The following is a 14,547-nucleotide window of genomic DNA, read 5'->3' as shown; positions in this document are numbered from 1 at the left end:
ACTTTGAACAAGTCAGTTGACCTTAATTCTCTCACCTGTAAATGAGATGATCGGATGAGGTGATTTGTAACGTTTTGTGTAGCTCTAAAAGCCTGTGATTCTTTGATAATCACCAGGTGATCACTAAACACTCTACGTCTTGCCTACTTTAAAATCCTGGTAATACACTTCATATCTTGGTGAGTAGCCCTCATTCGATAACATTATGACAGTAATTTGACTGCTTCTGTTTATTCAGTGACTTTTAAGTAAATTGTAAAATGTAATGTTTACATTTGTGGCAGAGACTGTTTGATGACGTGTGGATAGTATAGAACTAGATTAATATGCAGATTATCTCCCTAATAGTTTGCCTTGACCTCCCTAGTGACGGAAGAACTGTTTAAACCAACTCACACTCTATTGTTTGCTTTCACTTATTCTGTTCAGGTTTTTAAGGTTAGCATTTGTTTATCTGAGATGATGATTGGAACCATACATTGTCCCCAACTATAACTGTATACATTATGCAAAAATATGACTGCCACGTTAGTAATTTAGATAAGCTTTGTAACAATATATGCAGTATAAGAGGTAGTGTTTTAGGCAAATATTTTAAAATAAAAGAATTATATCATTTGTCACCAGTTTTTCTCCCCTCTGTTCTAGAAGTGGGTATTTTTTGCTGGCTAGGAGTCCTTGAAGGTGGTGTGGTCCTACTTGTTTCTTTCCCAGTGTCCAGATCAGAGAGAAGAGATCTGCTTTTCCTCCTTTCACCTCTCCTGCACCATCTAGAACACAGACCTGTTGGATGAGCTCTGTGCTTTCCCCTCCATGTGGCTCTCATCATAGTCACTTCTTTTGTTGTTATGATTTTGGGTCCTTATTTTAGTCCTTTCCCACACTCTTCCTTGCAGTTGTTCACTAATTTTTAAAAAATGAATAAATGTATTTATTTATTTATTTATGGCCGCGTTGGGTCTTTGTTGCCGCACGCAGGCTTTTCTCTAGTTGCGGCGAGCGAGGGCTACTCTTCGTTGCGGTGCACAGGCTTCTCATTGCGGTGGCTTCTCTTGTTGTGGAGCATGGCTCTAGGCATGCAGGCTTCAGTAGTTGTGGCACGTGGGCTCAGTAGTTGTGGCTCACGGGCTCTAGAGCACAGGCTCAGTAGTTGTGGCGCATGGGCTTAGTTGCTCCGCGGCATGTGGGATCTTCCCGGACCAGGGCTTGAACCCATGTCCCCTGCATTAGCAGGCAGATTCTTAACCACTGCACCACCAGGGAAGTCCCATTCACTAATTTTTTAAATCCGCCAAATGTTTGGTATTTTACCTGCCATTTAGTAGTTGTTCGGTAACTACGGAATTTTGAGTTTGAAATACTTACTTGTCACACGTTGCTGAGAGCACAAAAAGCCCTCTTTTATACTTTCTATTCTCTGTTCCTTAAAAAAAATAAGAGGAAATTTCATTTCTTTCATAAGGAACTAAGCCATATAGGGGCCTTGACTTTTAAGTTCATTTGATTTGGGGTTTTCCATTTCTTTTACTTTTCTTCCTCTTCTTCCTCCATTTTTCACCTTTTCCTCACATCCTTTTGGAAGGAGAAAACTTGGGTCATTCGTATACCTCCAGAAGAGGTCAGGGAGAAGATTGAAAAACTAGGTGATGTATTTTACAGTCATCTATGTTTTGCTTATCTGTTTATGAAATCAAGCTTTCTATCTCTCTCTATATTTTCCTAATAGGAGAATTTCATCAGGAATTTCAACCAGCACCTTCCCTTGTGAGTGACAATGAGAACTCAGGAGAAGAAAGAGACCGATTTTCCCATGGAACAGACATTCTCCATTCGGAATTTATAAACTATATTAAGGCAAGTGGAGGATAATAATTTTTTAACTTATTTACTTCTGTTTGGCGCCTTAGAATTTATGTTCAAGGTTACCAATCCATCACCTTAAATGTCAGCTTGCTACCACCTTCCTTGGGCCTTTATAACATCTTCTCAAAGTCCGACGTGTTTATTTGCCGATATTAGGAGCGTGTCCCTTTCATCCGTACCTCTCTGTTTGTCTGTGTATATGGGTGATTTTCTTTTGTATTCAGAAATGACTCAGCTCTCTGGTAGTCAGTGCATTGTATAAGTTATCAGAATTACCATGACCATCCAGTTAAAAAGGTAAAACAAAGTTTCACATGCTTTTCAACATATTCTAGGTACGTTAGTTTTTCTTGGGAGTATATTCATAGTAAAAGAAGAAAAATGGAGACTTTTAAAATCTGGAAATGAATGTCTTCCCTTTTAGAAGGGTCACTCTGAGGACACATTCATAAACAGGTGTAGTGGCGCTGAGGTATTGAAATGTTAGATGAAGTCATTAAATTGTCAGGCAAACCTTCGTCATAGGAGCGGCAGAAACAAGAGAAAAACTAGCCCTTTATAAACCTGGTAGTTAAGGTTCCACTTTGTGACACAATTAGGTGCCTTGGTACGTTTCTGCCAGTCCTTTTGCTTCAGGTCGTGGCACCCAAGGGTCACGAAGATAATCCTTTCGGTGAAATTCAGGTTCCTTGTGGCTTGTGAGAGACAGTGGTCTCTGAGTTTTACTGTGTTAAAGTCAGGCCCGGGGTCTCTAGGTGCTGGTTCTTATTTCCTGAGGATGGTGTTAGGATGGCTGGGCTCTGTCTCAACTAACGTCTCTGGGCATCACCTTCAAGGGAAATGGGAGGAAAACAGCTGAATCGTACACTGTAGGAGACTCTGGTGTACTCAAGACAAAGATAATGAACCCCTCATACGACATACATCTGTAGAAAACCTAATTCTTTATTCTGTATATTTAATCCATCATAAATCCATCAGTTCTTGTTTCAAAATATCTCACACCCACCGCCTCCTCTCTGTCCTCCACCCCCACTGACATGACTTCAGTGGAGCCTTTATCATTGCTTATTCTTAGGACAGCATGAGTCCCTCCTACCCCAGCTGAGCAGCCAGCGTCCCGCCCCTGCTGCTGCCAGACATTTTCTGAAAGTAAAAACCTCATTCTGTGACTCTCCAGCCAGTGGTTCTCACAAGGCTCTCCCAGATTTGATGCCTGTCTGTCAGCTCTGAGACAAGTCTGTCAGCAAAACATGGAAAATTGGGCTTTTGTCTTTCTTTTATGAAGAGTTTATCTGAAGTTGAGGGTCTAAAGTAAAGATGGAAGCCTTGAAGGAAAGCAATTAAAGTGATTAGTAAAATAAAACATGTTGTTTCAAAAAAGCAGATTCTTCTAGATTTAGCGATTTCAGGATGCACAGGGCTCCGTGGGAATGGCTGCTCTGCAGCGTGGGTCCTGTGGTGTAGAATCTTAGGGGAGCCAATGGGTTGTAGAAATCTACGGCAAATGTTTCCTGAGCGCCCACTCCTACGAGAGGCTTCTGTTGGCAAGTGGAGAAGCACGCTACCAATAAAATAAAACATAAATCTACAACTAAAAGCTGTACGCTTCAATTCAGGCCTATTTTACCCTTGACTTGCATCACTTTGAAAGTCTGTGAGAGTGTGTTTGACTGCCAGCCAGTGTGCTGAACTACTCAGTCCTCGACGATCAAGAGTTCTGTGTTTTATACAGTCCTGTTTTCTCTCCACTGAGTAAGCATCTTGTGCTTTTGTAACTACAGTGGATCCTTATTCACAGCAGTTCTATTTGATAGTTTCCTCAAACACTGAATTATCCAATCCTGAACTGTTGCTCCCACGGGAGATACAGGGTTAGGTTCCTACGAGCCTCTGGTCACACATTTTTGTCAACTGGTCAGTACATAACCTGGTTTTATGTGTATTTCTGTCTCAAGACACCCTATTTAATATGTACTGTTAGCGTGTTAACACTGAACCTGCGGCCAGCAGCCCCGTAACTCATGCGGGAAGGAAGCTTACCTAACGCAGGTGTTTTCTCTGTAAGGTACAGTAACATATAATAGCCTTCTTGTGCTTAGGATAAGACAGCACTTCAGTACTATGCTAGGGGGCATTTTAAACAGCAAAATCACCAACGAAAGGCACAAAACTGTGAAAATGTGATACTAAACAGGCTCTGAAAAGGACGCTTTTTTACAGTCTGAGAGCTGAAACAAGAAAGCAGGTCGCTTGCTACCTTGTTCAGCCTCAGCTGGGAAGTGCATTTTGGGGTTGGGAACTCCAGTTTTTCACCACCTCTGCGTGTATCTGCAAAAGCACCACGAGTATTGGTTTTGGGGTGACACATAGATTTTATATAAATACAGAATCCATGAATAATGTGCATCCACTGTGTCACCATCTAACTTAGCAAAAGAAACCCAGGATACCTCTGTTTTGCATACTGAAAAAAAGTGTATTTTCTACTATTGGCTACTTTTTATTATGAAACTGAAAATTAGAAGGAAATACCCACGGCTCCTATAGTTGAAACCCAACAGGAAGAGATAAGAACATGTTTTCTTGGTTGTTTCTCGTAGTATATTTTCACCCATGAATTTCACTAGCATTTGGGTGGAGGCACAGTAATTTATATATTGATTTTACAATGCACTAAAAGTATAATCTATATAGAAAAAGTCTGAGTGGTTTTCAAGCCAGAGGTTGACATCATGCAGCTGGATACCTCCTCAGAAAAAGACTTATTTTCTGTGACACATCTGGAGAATTGGCTGGGCCTGCGTTCGTTAATGAAGTGTCAGGACTTTGACACAGAAAACAGTCCTTTTGCCTGTTGTTCCTTCCTTGCTAGGGGAATGGTTGCCCCTTCGGGGATGGCTTCCGTTTTAGCTGTCAGCTGAGTTAAAGCAGCATTTCTCTGTGTCAGAGATCAAGATGGAAAGACTCGCATGGGAGTTCCAACAGTGGGACACGCCTTTCTAAATCCTCCCACCGCAGTGTTTCTTTGGGATATTAAGAGGGGGGTGCATTTCAGTGAAATCTGCACGTTGTACATGTGAAAACTATTAGATGCAATTTGAGGCATTTTTCTGTCGTTAATACTTCCTTTTTTGTTAACAGTGTGCATGTGCACGGGTGCGTGTGTGTGCGCGTGCACGCGCGCACACACACACACACACACACACACACACACACACACACACACTGCTTCTCTCACCAACATCAGAATGCACATTCTCATGTGACTGACAAGCCCAGCTGAGGTATCCGTCAGCCTCAGGAGGTGCTAAGAGGGCAATCATGAATGGAGTTAAGCTTTGCATTTCTGACTCTTTTCTAAGTTAACAGGTATTGTAGTCCTCGGCCAGGTTTTCTTTTCTTCTTTTTTAAAATTTTATCTTATTTTTAATTGTGGCAAAATACATACAGCATAAAAACTTACCATCTTAGCCATTTTTTAAGTATACAGTTCAATGGTAAGTACATTCACATTGTTGTGTGACCAAAACAATGTTGTGTACTCCATCTCCAAAACTCTTTCATCTTGTAAAACTGACACTCTTTCGCCATTAAACCATAACTTCCCAATCCCCTCCCCGCTCTCCTCTGGCAACTACCATTCTTCTTTCTGTCTTTATGAATTTGACTATTCTAGGAGCCTCGTGTAAGTGGAATCATACAGTATTTTTCTTCCTGTGACTCACTTATTTCACTTAGCATAATGTCCTCAGGGTTCATCTACGTTGTAACATGTGTTAGAATTTCCGTCCTTTTTAAGGCTGAATGATATTCCATTGTACGTATAGACCACATTTTCTCCATTCATCCATTCATGGACACTTGGGTTGTTTCCACCTTTCGGCTGTTGTGAATATGGATGAGGGCGGGTTTAGACTGTTGACTGTTACAGCCAGTGGCTCTCAGAAGACCCATGTGTTCTGTCCACAGGAAAGGACTGAGACCTGTGAAGAACTGTTACGGATAGAAGAGGACGCACACTGGCCATCCGGGGGGATGTGAGTACCGAAGGCTGGTGACGAGCCACCGTCCTGTAAAGTTCATGTTGAAGGCAGAATGGCAGCCTTGTCCTGAGAGAATTTTGGTCCGCTTTTCTTTGAGCAAGCTGATACCTTACTCAACGATATTGCTCAGAAGTTGCAAGTTTTCCTCTATCTTATGCTTACTGTCATAGTATTGGGGCCATACCGTGCCAGGTCATACCTGTTCCTTGGCCTTGAGTTTTATCTGATTTGAGGCTGTGGGTAGAATGTGATTCAGGAAATTAGATAGAATTTCTAGACTAGAGATTCTAGCTTACTTTCCTTTCTCTGAACAAACCGACAACTGGACCTAAAGTGATACGTGGTCCTGTTCCCACTTCTTTCCCCAGAGTCTTCAAGTTCAAGATCTGAGAAAACCATAGACCTCAATGTCTTGGTCTTAAGTCTAATAATTGTAATAGCTAACAGTTATGAAATACCACGTGCCAGGCAGTGTCCTAAATACTTCACAGGTAGTAACTCATTTCCTCTTTACAACCATCCTGTAAGTCCTATTGTTATCCCTCACTTCACCGATGACAAAACTGAGGCACAGGGAGATTGATTATCTTGCCCCAGGGTTACAGAGGGCTGGGATCTCGTACCAGATGGACAGCGCTTCTACTCTATCGCATATAAAGATTTACACAGGAGGGCATGAGTGCTCCATCTAACAAGACGGTAAACCACTTTACTGGTTTGCCACTCAGGGGGATTGAGTTTGGACCATATGGCAGAGGGTAGGTTTTTGGTTCCCAGGATTTTGTTTTCCATGATCTGGCGTGTAGGCCTGGACCGTCCATTAAACCTCATGAGGGTTTTCCCCTTAGTGAGAATTTACTCCATTGTTTAAAAGTTTCTCCACTTACAGAAAGACATTGGCTTATATTCTGCAATGGAAAGCAGTAACCGTGAGCAGATCTCTCTTGGCCTTGAAAAATATTGCAGAGTTCCTTTCAAATCACTGTCCAGTATAACCAGCTATTTGTTGGATGTATTTCTGTGATGCCGAGGAGAACTAGCTTGATCATAGAATTATAGGGAAAAGGATTTTATAGGGAAAGAGTTTTTAAACTGTGTAAAGCTTTGGAAACCCCATTCTCAAGCTTATATCTATTGTTCCCAACCCTGCCTGTAAAATCAGTATCATCTGATTAAGAAAATGTCCAAGCCCCAGACAGATCGACTTAGGAGTATCAGACCCGGCATATTTTTTTAAGCACCATTAGGTGATTTTGCTGCTTAACGAGCCTGGCCTGGGAACCAGAATCCCACACTGAAGTCCCATATTGTATGAAAGCAATAAAAACTGAGCCAGGCTGGTTGAACTGGAATTGGAAGTAGTGCGGACCCGCCGTAGCTGAGCACCCCTGTGGATACCCCTCAGGCTCAGGAAAGTACAGCGTGAGAACTACCCAGCCAGTCCATTGCCCTGATTTTACAGGTGAGCACTGCCCACGGGCACTGAGACTTCGTGTGAGCTGCCTTACAGCCTAGCTGGCTCCTCCCACCCAGCAGCTCTTTCTGCTACACTCTGGCAGCCCACCCCGCAGGGTACTGACACATCCTCGCTAAAATGTTGAGTTTGTCAAAAATCATTTTTGCGGTGTCAGATGGATGTTTATAAGTTTGTTCTTAAGAACCTAGGTGCTATTCATGTTCTAGTGATCATTTTCAGTCTAAAGCTTGGTTTCATGTTGCAGAATAAGTTCATCCAAAGACCAGGACATGAATATAGCAATGATTGAACAGCTGAGAGAAGCAGTGGATTTGCTGCAAGATCCCAACAGGTATGTGTGTCTTTCCTTGGCCCAGGTTTCAGGTGTCAGTAATGTACACTAATTTATTGAGTACATTATCTCAGTTTCTAAGATATTTATACACACAGTATGGGCTTAGCACTAACCACTAACAAAGAAAAGTCATTTTAACTGCCTGTTTTCCCGAGATCCGTAAGTAAGAGTCAAACTTCTGGAGGGACTGAGAGCAGTTCCCCGCTTTTCCATCCCTTCATGAAATTCATTCGCCCTTCGTGGAATTCATAGGGCAATTTTTTTATAATTCTTAGACAACAGAAATACAGTCAAATTGCATATTTTATATAGCTTGAAGTTTAAACCCCTGGAATAGAGAAATATAAGAGAGTTTCCAAAAAGGAAAGACTTGGTTTATCAAGAACTACCATATTTATTTCTGATGGTGCCAAATATATGTTAACTAAATCATGTATTTCTAAAGATTTGGGTGACGAGATAATTTTTGAATTGAATTAGTCTTTATCAATAATAAGCACTTTATATATAGGTATATTTTTTGGTTTCTTAGCTGAGGATAACGGAATTCCCACAGACAAAATATTTTTCAGTAAAGCAGCATACCTGGTATCAGGTAATAACTACCGTACTAATAGAGAAATAGATCCGAAGCTTATCCCTGGTAAACTATTCAGGGATCCTGGGAATTTAAACATGAAGATAATGTGGTCTTGTATTGATAATATGGTGAGCGTGGAAATCACACCACACTCTGGGAATTTATGAACAGGGTGATGAGTGAATCCCAGAGTGCCAGTGAGAGTACACCAACTCCGTTGTCTGACTCTAAAAGACTAGTTCTAGCTCGGGTTGGGTATGGCTGGAAATCTTTAGCAATTGATTTGAAAAGCATTTCCATTCTGCAGACATTAGCTGAGTGCTTAGAGCACGGAAAGATCTCCAGTGTGCACCTTGGGGGATGTAAAGATGAACGAGACACAGCTCTTCCTTCTAGGAACATAAACTATAGTAATAGACATTGCTTTGAGTAGTGATGTATACGTGTCATTGATTTAAGTGCTTGAAATGAAGGGGATCCCGACCCCAGATGGAGAAGGGAGCGTGGCTTGGCTGACCTTCCTGGAGGTTGGAGTATTTTACCTGGGCCTTTAATAGCTGGCATTTTCAAGGAGAAAGCAAATTCTGGATTGAATTAAAAGCTTAGGCAAAGGTACAGAGGTCAGAAAGAATGGAGCAAGCTTGGAAAATCTCAGGCAGAAAAGGTGATCTCCGTGCTGGCTCTGCTTCAGTATCATTTGTAGAAGTTTCAGGACACAGACACTCTGCCTGACACCACCTGTGGCGCCGGGGGTCTGGCCATTTTTATTTTTTCAAAGTTCTACCAGTGCTCCTGATGTGAAGCCAGGACTGAGACTCACCAGAGAGACCTTTGGGTGTGATGCAGGCGTGACTTCGAATGCTGTGTGGAGGAGCTGAGACTTTCTTTTATATGTAGGGGGAGGTGATGATGGTTTAAAAATATGATTATTCATGTGGTTAATTCTCCCTAATGTTTGGCTCAGGGCCTGGCTTATTAGTAAGCACCTAACCAAGGTGTGTTCCTTAAAGAGCTGAGTTTCACATCCTAAAAGAGAGAGAGAGGGAGAGAGAGAGAGAGAGAGAAATGATAAGGAATGTGGAAATAGCATTGATGGAGAAGAACATACCTTAATCAACCAGATACTGGTTGCAAACCCAGCTCTAATACCAGTGAATCTGGGTAAGTTATATAACTTCTCTGTACCCCAGTTTTCTCATCTATAAGACGGGCTATAAGTACTTATCTTTTAGTGTTGTGAAGATTTGAAATAATAAATGAACTGCTGGTGGAAAGGTAAACAGGCAGAACCACTCCAGAAGACATCCTTGTAGTTTGTAGCCATAGTCTAAAAATAGATATAAAACTTTTGAATTAATTCTAAAAAATATCCTAAGGGACAAGGAGATATGAACAGCAATTGTGAGGGGAGAGGCACTTTTAATAGCAAAATATTTGCAAAAAAGGAAATGATCTAAGAATTTGGAGATACTTAAATTTTGGTCATTATTAAGATGGAATATATGACTAATAAAATGTTTTTTAATCCACTATATCTTAGATTGCTCATTATATAATGTTAACTTTAAAAAGTATTAAAAAAGCATAACGTTTGATCACAGTGATATAAATAGAATAAAAAATGCATAAAGTTTGATCCCAACGATATAAATAGAATTAGGTCCCAGTTGTATAAGAAGCTTAGGAAAAATTAAAACTAGAAAGAAATACATTAAGGTGGATTTTTTTCTGTGGGTATTTCTAAATTACTACTTTTCTTTATACTTTTAAATATTGTAGATACACAGTGGTAGGTACGGTGGTAGTTCTCTGGTGATTGTTTGAAGTGGATGGTGAAGGTGGGAGGGAACAAACAGTCCAAGGTGTTTTAGACCTGACCCCTCATGTCTCCATCTGAGATGGGGAACCAAGAGGAACGGCAGGTTTTTAGGAGGAGGATGTTGGGGTCAGTTTAGGACCTGCTGAGTAAAATCCAAGGTGGCAATGTGACAACGTCCATTCAGCGGCTAGACGTTTAGGTCTGGGGCTTCGAGACTTAGGTTTAAAAGTTACTTTCATAAGGTGCTGCTCTAACAGAAGTAGTGTAAGGGGATGAGGTTCCCAAGGGCAAGCATATCAATGGGAAGGGAATGTGAGTCCAGGACAGAGCCTAGAAGACACGGTGTGACAGAGAGAAGGCCCCACTTGGGCTCAAACTTTATATTGTTTTCGTATCTCTACATTTCGTATTACTTTTCCAATAAACTTTTCTTACAAATTCGAGATTACGATGTGAGCCCCAAATTGAGAAAGAACAGCCTTGTTTGATGGAAATGGCAGCGGCCAGGGAATGTGGGACTGGAACCAAGTGTAAGATCGGGGTGACCTGGAAGGTGTGGCTCCCCGCTCCGGACCTCAGTTGCATCATCTTTCCTGAGAAGTGGGATGAACTGAGGATCTGCAGATGACCCTCCAGCTTGGAAAGGTCTGAGGCAAAGAGTCGCCAAGGATGTCAAGCAAGTCAGCATGGTGGGCGTGGAAGGAAACAGCCTTGAGTACCCTTCCAAGGGATAGCTGACTTGCGTCTTTATGGATTGCTATTTTAAAATTATTTACGTTGCAAGACTTTATGGGGATTTAATTTCCTCCCTACAATAATCCACTCATTTGGCGGCTGCAGATCTTTGTTGTACATCCTGAAATAGATATTATAATACGACAATCCTAACTTGATAATAACGTGTCTTTGCGCCAGTGTAATAGGGATAAAGAAAGAGTCCTGTTTTTGTCCTAATAAAGAGAGAGCGCGCTTCAAGAGGTCACTTATTTCTAGCTGCTTTTGAATAATAGTAATAAAAAGTTTATGTACATATTAAGGTTTTCCTTTATCTCGTATTTCCTAGATCCAGATTTCTTTGTGTTAGTCAAGCTGCTGATTACAGGATTAAATTTTAGAGCTTTATCTTTCACACAACCTTAGCATCAAAAAATTGAGTTGAATATTGCTATCCTGTTTTGCTTTTGTGTTGGTTTCTTAAGGATTTCTGACTGTTGGTTTGATACCATTTTCAATGGGCATGTGTAATATGAACTTATCCCTACTTTTTAAAATAGCTTTATGACTTGTATATGACTTATAGAAATTCCTTATTTTATAGATCTTAAAAAAAAAGTTCAGCTCTTAAAATCACAGAAATTCAGAAACTGTAAGACAATTTCAGAATTTAAAATGCATATCAAATTGCTTATAAATTCTTAGTTTTTAAATCGAGAGTATTAGGGTCTATCAAAGAGATCTTCCTGTTAAAACAAATGCCCTTGGTACATATACCATAATATAGTACATGTATAGTATAGTATAGAACAACTTGCTTCTGTAAACTAATAAATTTCTAGAATAAAATTTAGTGTGTGCTACCTATGAATATTATGACCTTATCAGAAATTACTAGTATATTTCAAACAAGTTGGATTTTGATACCAAAGCATATGGAAAATTATATTAAAACTACATTATATTGTATTTGGCACATGGCGGGGAAGTACCATGTAGTTTGAAATTTCTACCATAAACCTTTCATTATTAAATCTTAACAATAGACATAACTTTTAAATATATGACTAAAAGCAGTAGAATTTATTAGAAGTTTAATACATTTGGTAACACTTTTTTTCCCTTACTCTTTAGATTAAGCACAGATATTACAGAGAGAAGTGTTGTAAACTTTTACCCTGTGGACTCAGCAGAAGACTTAGAATTACAAGACTCTGCACTAAAGTATGTTGACCTTTCTATAACAATGTATTTTACCTTTTTACATTGAAATATTTTTGCTTTAAATTCCACTTTGTATCATTTTTTCCCTCTAATTCCTACAGTGGTCAGATACAGTTGGAGACGTCTCCAGAATGTGAGGTAAGGCTGCTCTTGCATTCACCAGAGCTCTGGTGCAGCACTCTGCCACAGAAGAGTGGCCGCCATATGTCATCGAGATGTATCGTGGGGTGGAACATTCATTAGTGAGATCAATATTCAAATTTATTCAAGGTCTAGTTTTCAATTTTTTTATAGTTCTGGCTTCTTTAGTTTTCCTGCTTATCTGTTATACTCACCTCCCCTTAAAGATGAGAGTTGGCTGTTTCCATTAAGTTCTCTAAATTTTTTATGTCAGGCGGTCGGTCTTAAGTCAGGCCCTGGCAGCTACAACCCACACAGAAACCTCCTCTGTCAAAAACTGGAGGTAGGGGCTTCCCTGGTGGCGCAGTGGTTGAGAGTCCGCCTGCCGATGCAGGGGACACGGGTTCGTGCCCCGGTCCGGGAAGATCTCACATGCCGTGGAGCGGCTGGGCCCGTGAGCCATGGCCGCTGAGCCTGCGCGTCCGGAGCCTGTGCTCCACAACGGGAGAGGCCAGAACAGTGAGAGGCCTGCGTACCGCAAAAAAACCCCAAAAAACTGGAGGTAGGACCATCTGATGCAAGTTTTACCAGCCACAGATGAACATAAACTAGGAAAGACTTGAGAGACAAGAATGAGTGATTTGGGATATGCCTAGGAGGATTAAGTGACTCTAGCAAAGAGAAACCGGTGGAGGGTGGGGTTTGGGGACAGAGTAAAGGTAGGTCAGGCAGCTACAGACGGTGAAATTTGGGTGTCTGTAAAGAAAGCAGATTTGACATAATTAACTAGAGATGAGCCTGGAAGGTCCCGAAGAAGCAGGCCTAGAGAGATAGGCTTGAGTCAATGACATTGGAGTAAAACATTGTTTACATACGACCTGTTTTATCCCTTCTTACTGAATAGGCTTAGGATGGCTAATTTCAGTGCAACCAATTTATGTCCCCTGAGGTGTCTGGACACGTACCATAGTAAAGCAGTTTCACACTCTTAACTAGCTAAGTCTCTGTGTTAAATGAGGAAAAGAACTGTAATCGAAAAACCCATGTTCCCAGAGAGCGTGGCTTCATAGTTGAGTGTAGTGACTTGGAATTATGTTAAGTTTCGGCCCTATCTCAAAGACTTGCTAACTGTGAGCTCCTGTGGGCTACCTTTCTAACTTCACCTTTATTTTCTATAAATTGGGATCAATCTTGTAACCCAGGACACTTAACTTAGCTGTTACTGTTACTCTGCTCTGTGATTGTCATCAGTGTGGTCCTTAGAATCATTGCACTCCCTCTTCCCCAGGTGGAGGCATCACTGAATGACCCAGTAGTGGGACATCAGGAAGCCTCTTACGTGAAGGCTGCCCTGGGCCCATTTCCACAGGCTCTTCTTTAGCGACATGCTGCTTTTGATTCTGTACAGACTCACTTTTAGTTTTAGCTTTTTATTTGGAAATAATTTAAAATTTATAAAAGGTTTATTAAAAATTACAAGAGTCTACAAAAGGTTGTAAAAAATTATAACCTTGCACCCCGATTTACCTGTGAGTAACATTTTAACACATTTGCAGTATCTCTCTCTTCCTCCACACACATAGTTCTGTTTCTGAAAATTGGAGGAAAAGTTTTGTGTATCATAGTCCTTTTCTCTAAACATTTCGGTGTACCTTTCCTAAGAATAGGGATTTTATCCTATATAACCCCATTTCAGTTATCACCTTCATAAATTTACAGTGATAAAATATTTTCATCTAATCTGCTATCCATATTCCAAATATTTAGGTTGATCTAATGATGTCTTTCATAGCACTTTTTCCTCTTCAGTGTAGGATCCAGTCTAGAGGCAATAATTGTCAGGTAACTATATAGTTTGCTTTATTCTGGAACATTTCCATAACCTTTCTTTGATTTTTTATGACCTTAAAATTTTGAAGAATATAGTGCTCCTCTTTTTGTAAAATGAACTGCCCCTTATTTTGTGGGACAGAAGTCCCTCATGTTTCTTCATGATTAGATTGAGTCCCTGCATTCTCGTTTGGGATGCTGCGCAGGTGGTGCGGTGTCCTTCTCAGGTACCACATTTGGAGGCACATTGTGTACATCTGTGCTTCACTGGTGACATTAATTTGATTACCCAATCGAGGTAGAATCTGATTTCTCCACCATCTAAGTATTCTATTTTCCCCTTGCAATTAACAATCAGTCAGTGAAGAGGTACTTGGAGACCATGTTAGAATCCTGCTGCAGACCCACTTTTGATTCCAGTAGAATAGATGCCCTCCTGTGTGCATGATTTCAGGAGTATCAGGCAGACACCAAGCCTCTAGGAAAAAAGATCTCCATTCCGTGTCTGATTTACAATGTTAATAGTTTTCTTCCCCCTTT

General features: G+C 40.7%; 1 protein-coding gene across 6 annotated transcripts in view; it reads left to right on the top strand.

Annotated features, from left to right (window-relative positions):
• Positions 1 to 14,547, top strand: part of LRCH1 (leucine rich repeats and calponin homology domain containing 1) — a 190,933-nt gene that overhangs the window by 136,136 nt on the left and 40,250 nt on the right. For all 6 annotated transcript variants that reach the window (XR_009536810.1, XM_060129319.1, XM_060129316.1 and 3 more), the window contains 5 exons: positions 1,727 to 1,854; positions 5,836 to 5,903; positions 7,631 to 7,717; positions 11,968 to 12,057; positions 12,159 to 12,195. Coding sequence is in view for 5 of the 6 variants with exons in the window: in XM_060129319.1 (XP_059985302.1) it covers positions 1,727 to 1,854; positions 5,836 to 5,903; positions 7,631 to 7,717; positions 11,968 to 12,057; positions 12,159 to 12,195 (410 nt within the window). In the remaining variant the exon portion in view is untranslated. The remainder of the gene's footprint in view (positions 1 to 1,726; positions 1,855 to 5,835; positions 5,904 to 7,630; positions 7,718 to 11,967; positions 12,058 to 12,158; positions 12,196 to 14,547) is intronic.

This window comes from Lagenorhynchus albirostris, chromosome 18 (genome assembly GCF_949774975.1).
Source record: "Lagenorhynchus albirostris chromosome 18, mLagAlb1.1, whole genome shotgun sequence".
NCBI lineage: Eukaryota > Metazoa > Chordata > Mammalia > Artiodactyla > Delphinidae > Lagenorhynchus > Lagenorhynchus albirostris.
Note: the sequence above shows the minus strand (reverse complement) of the source record. Positions and strands in the feature narration are given on the sequence as shown.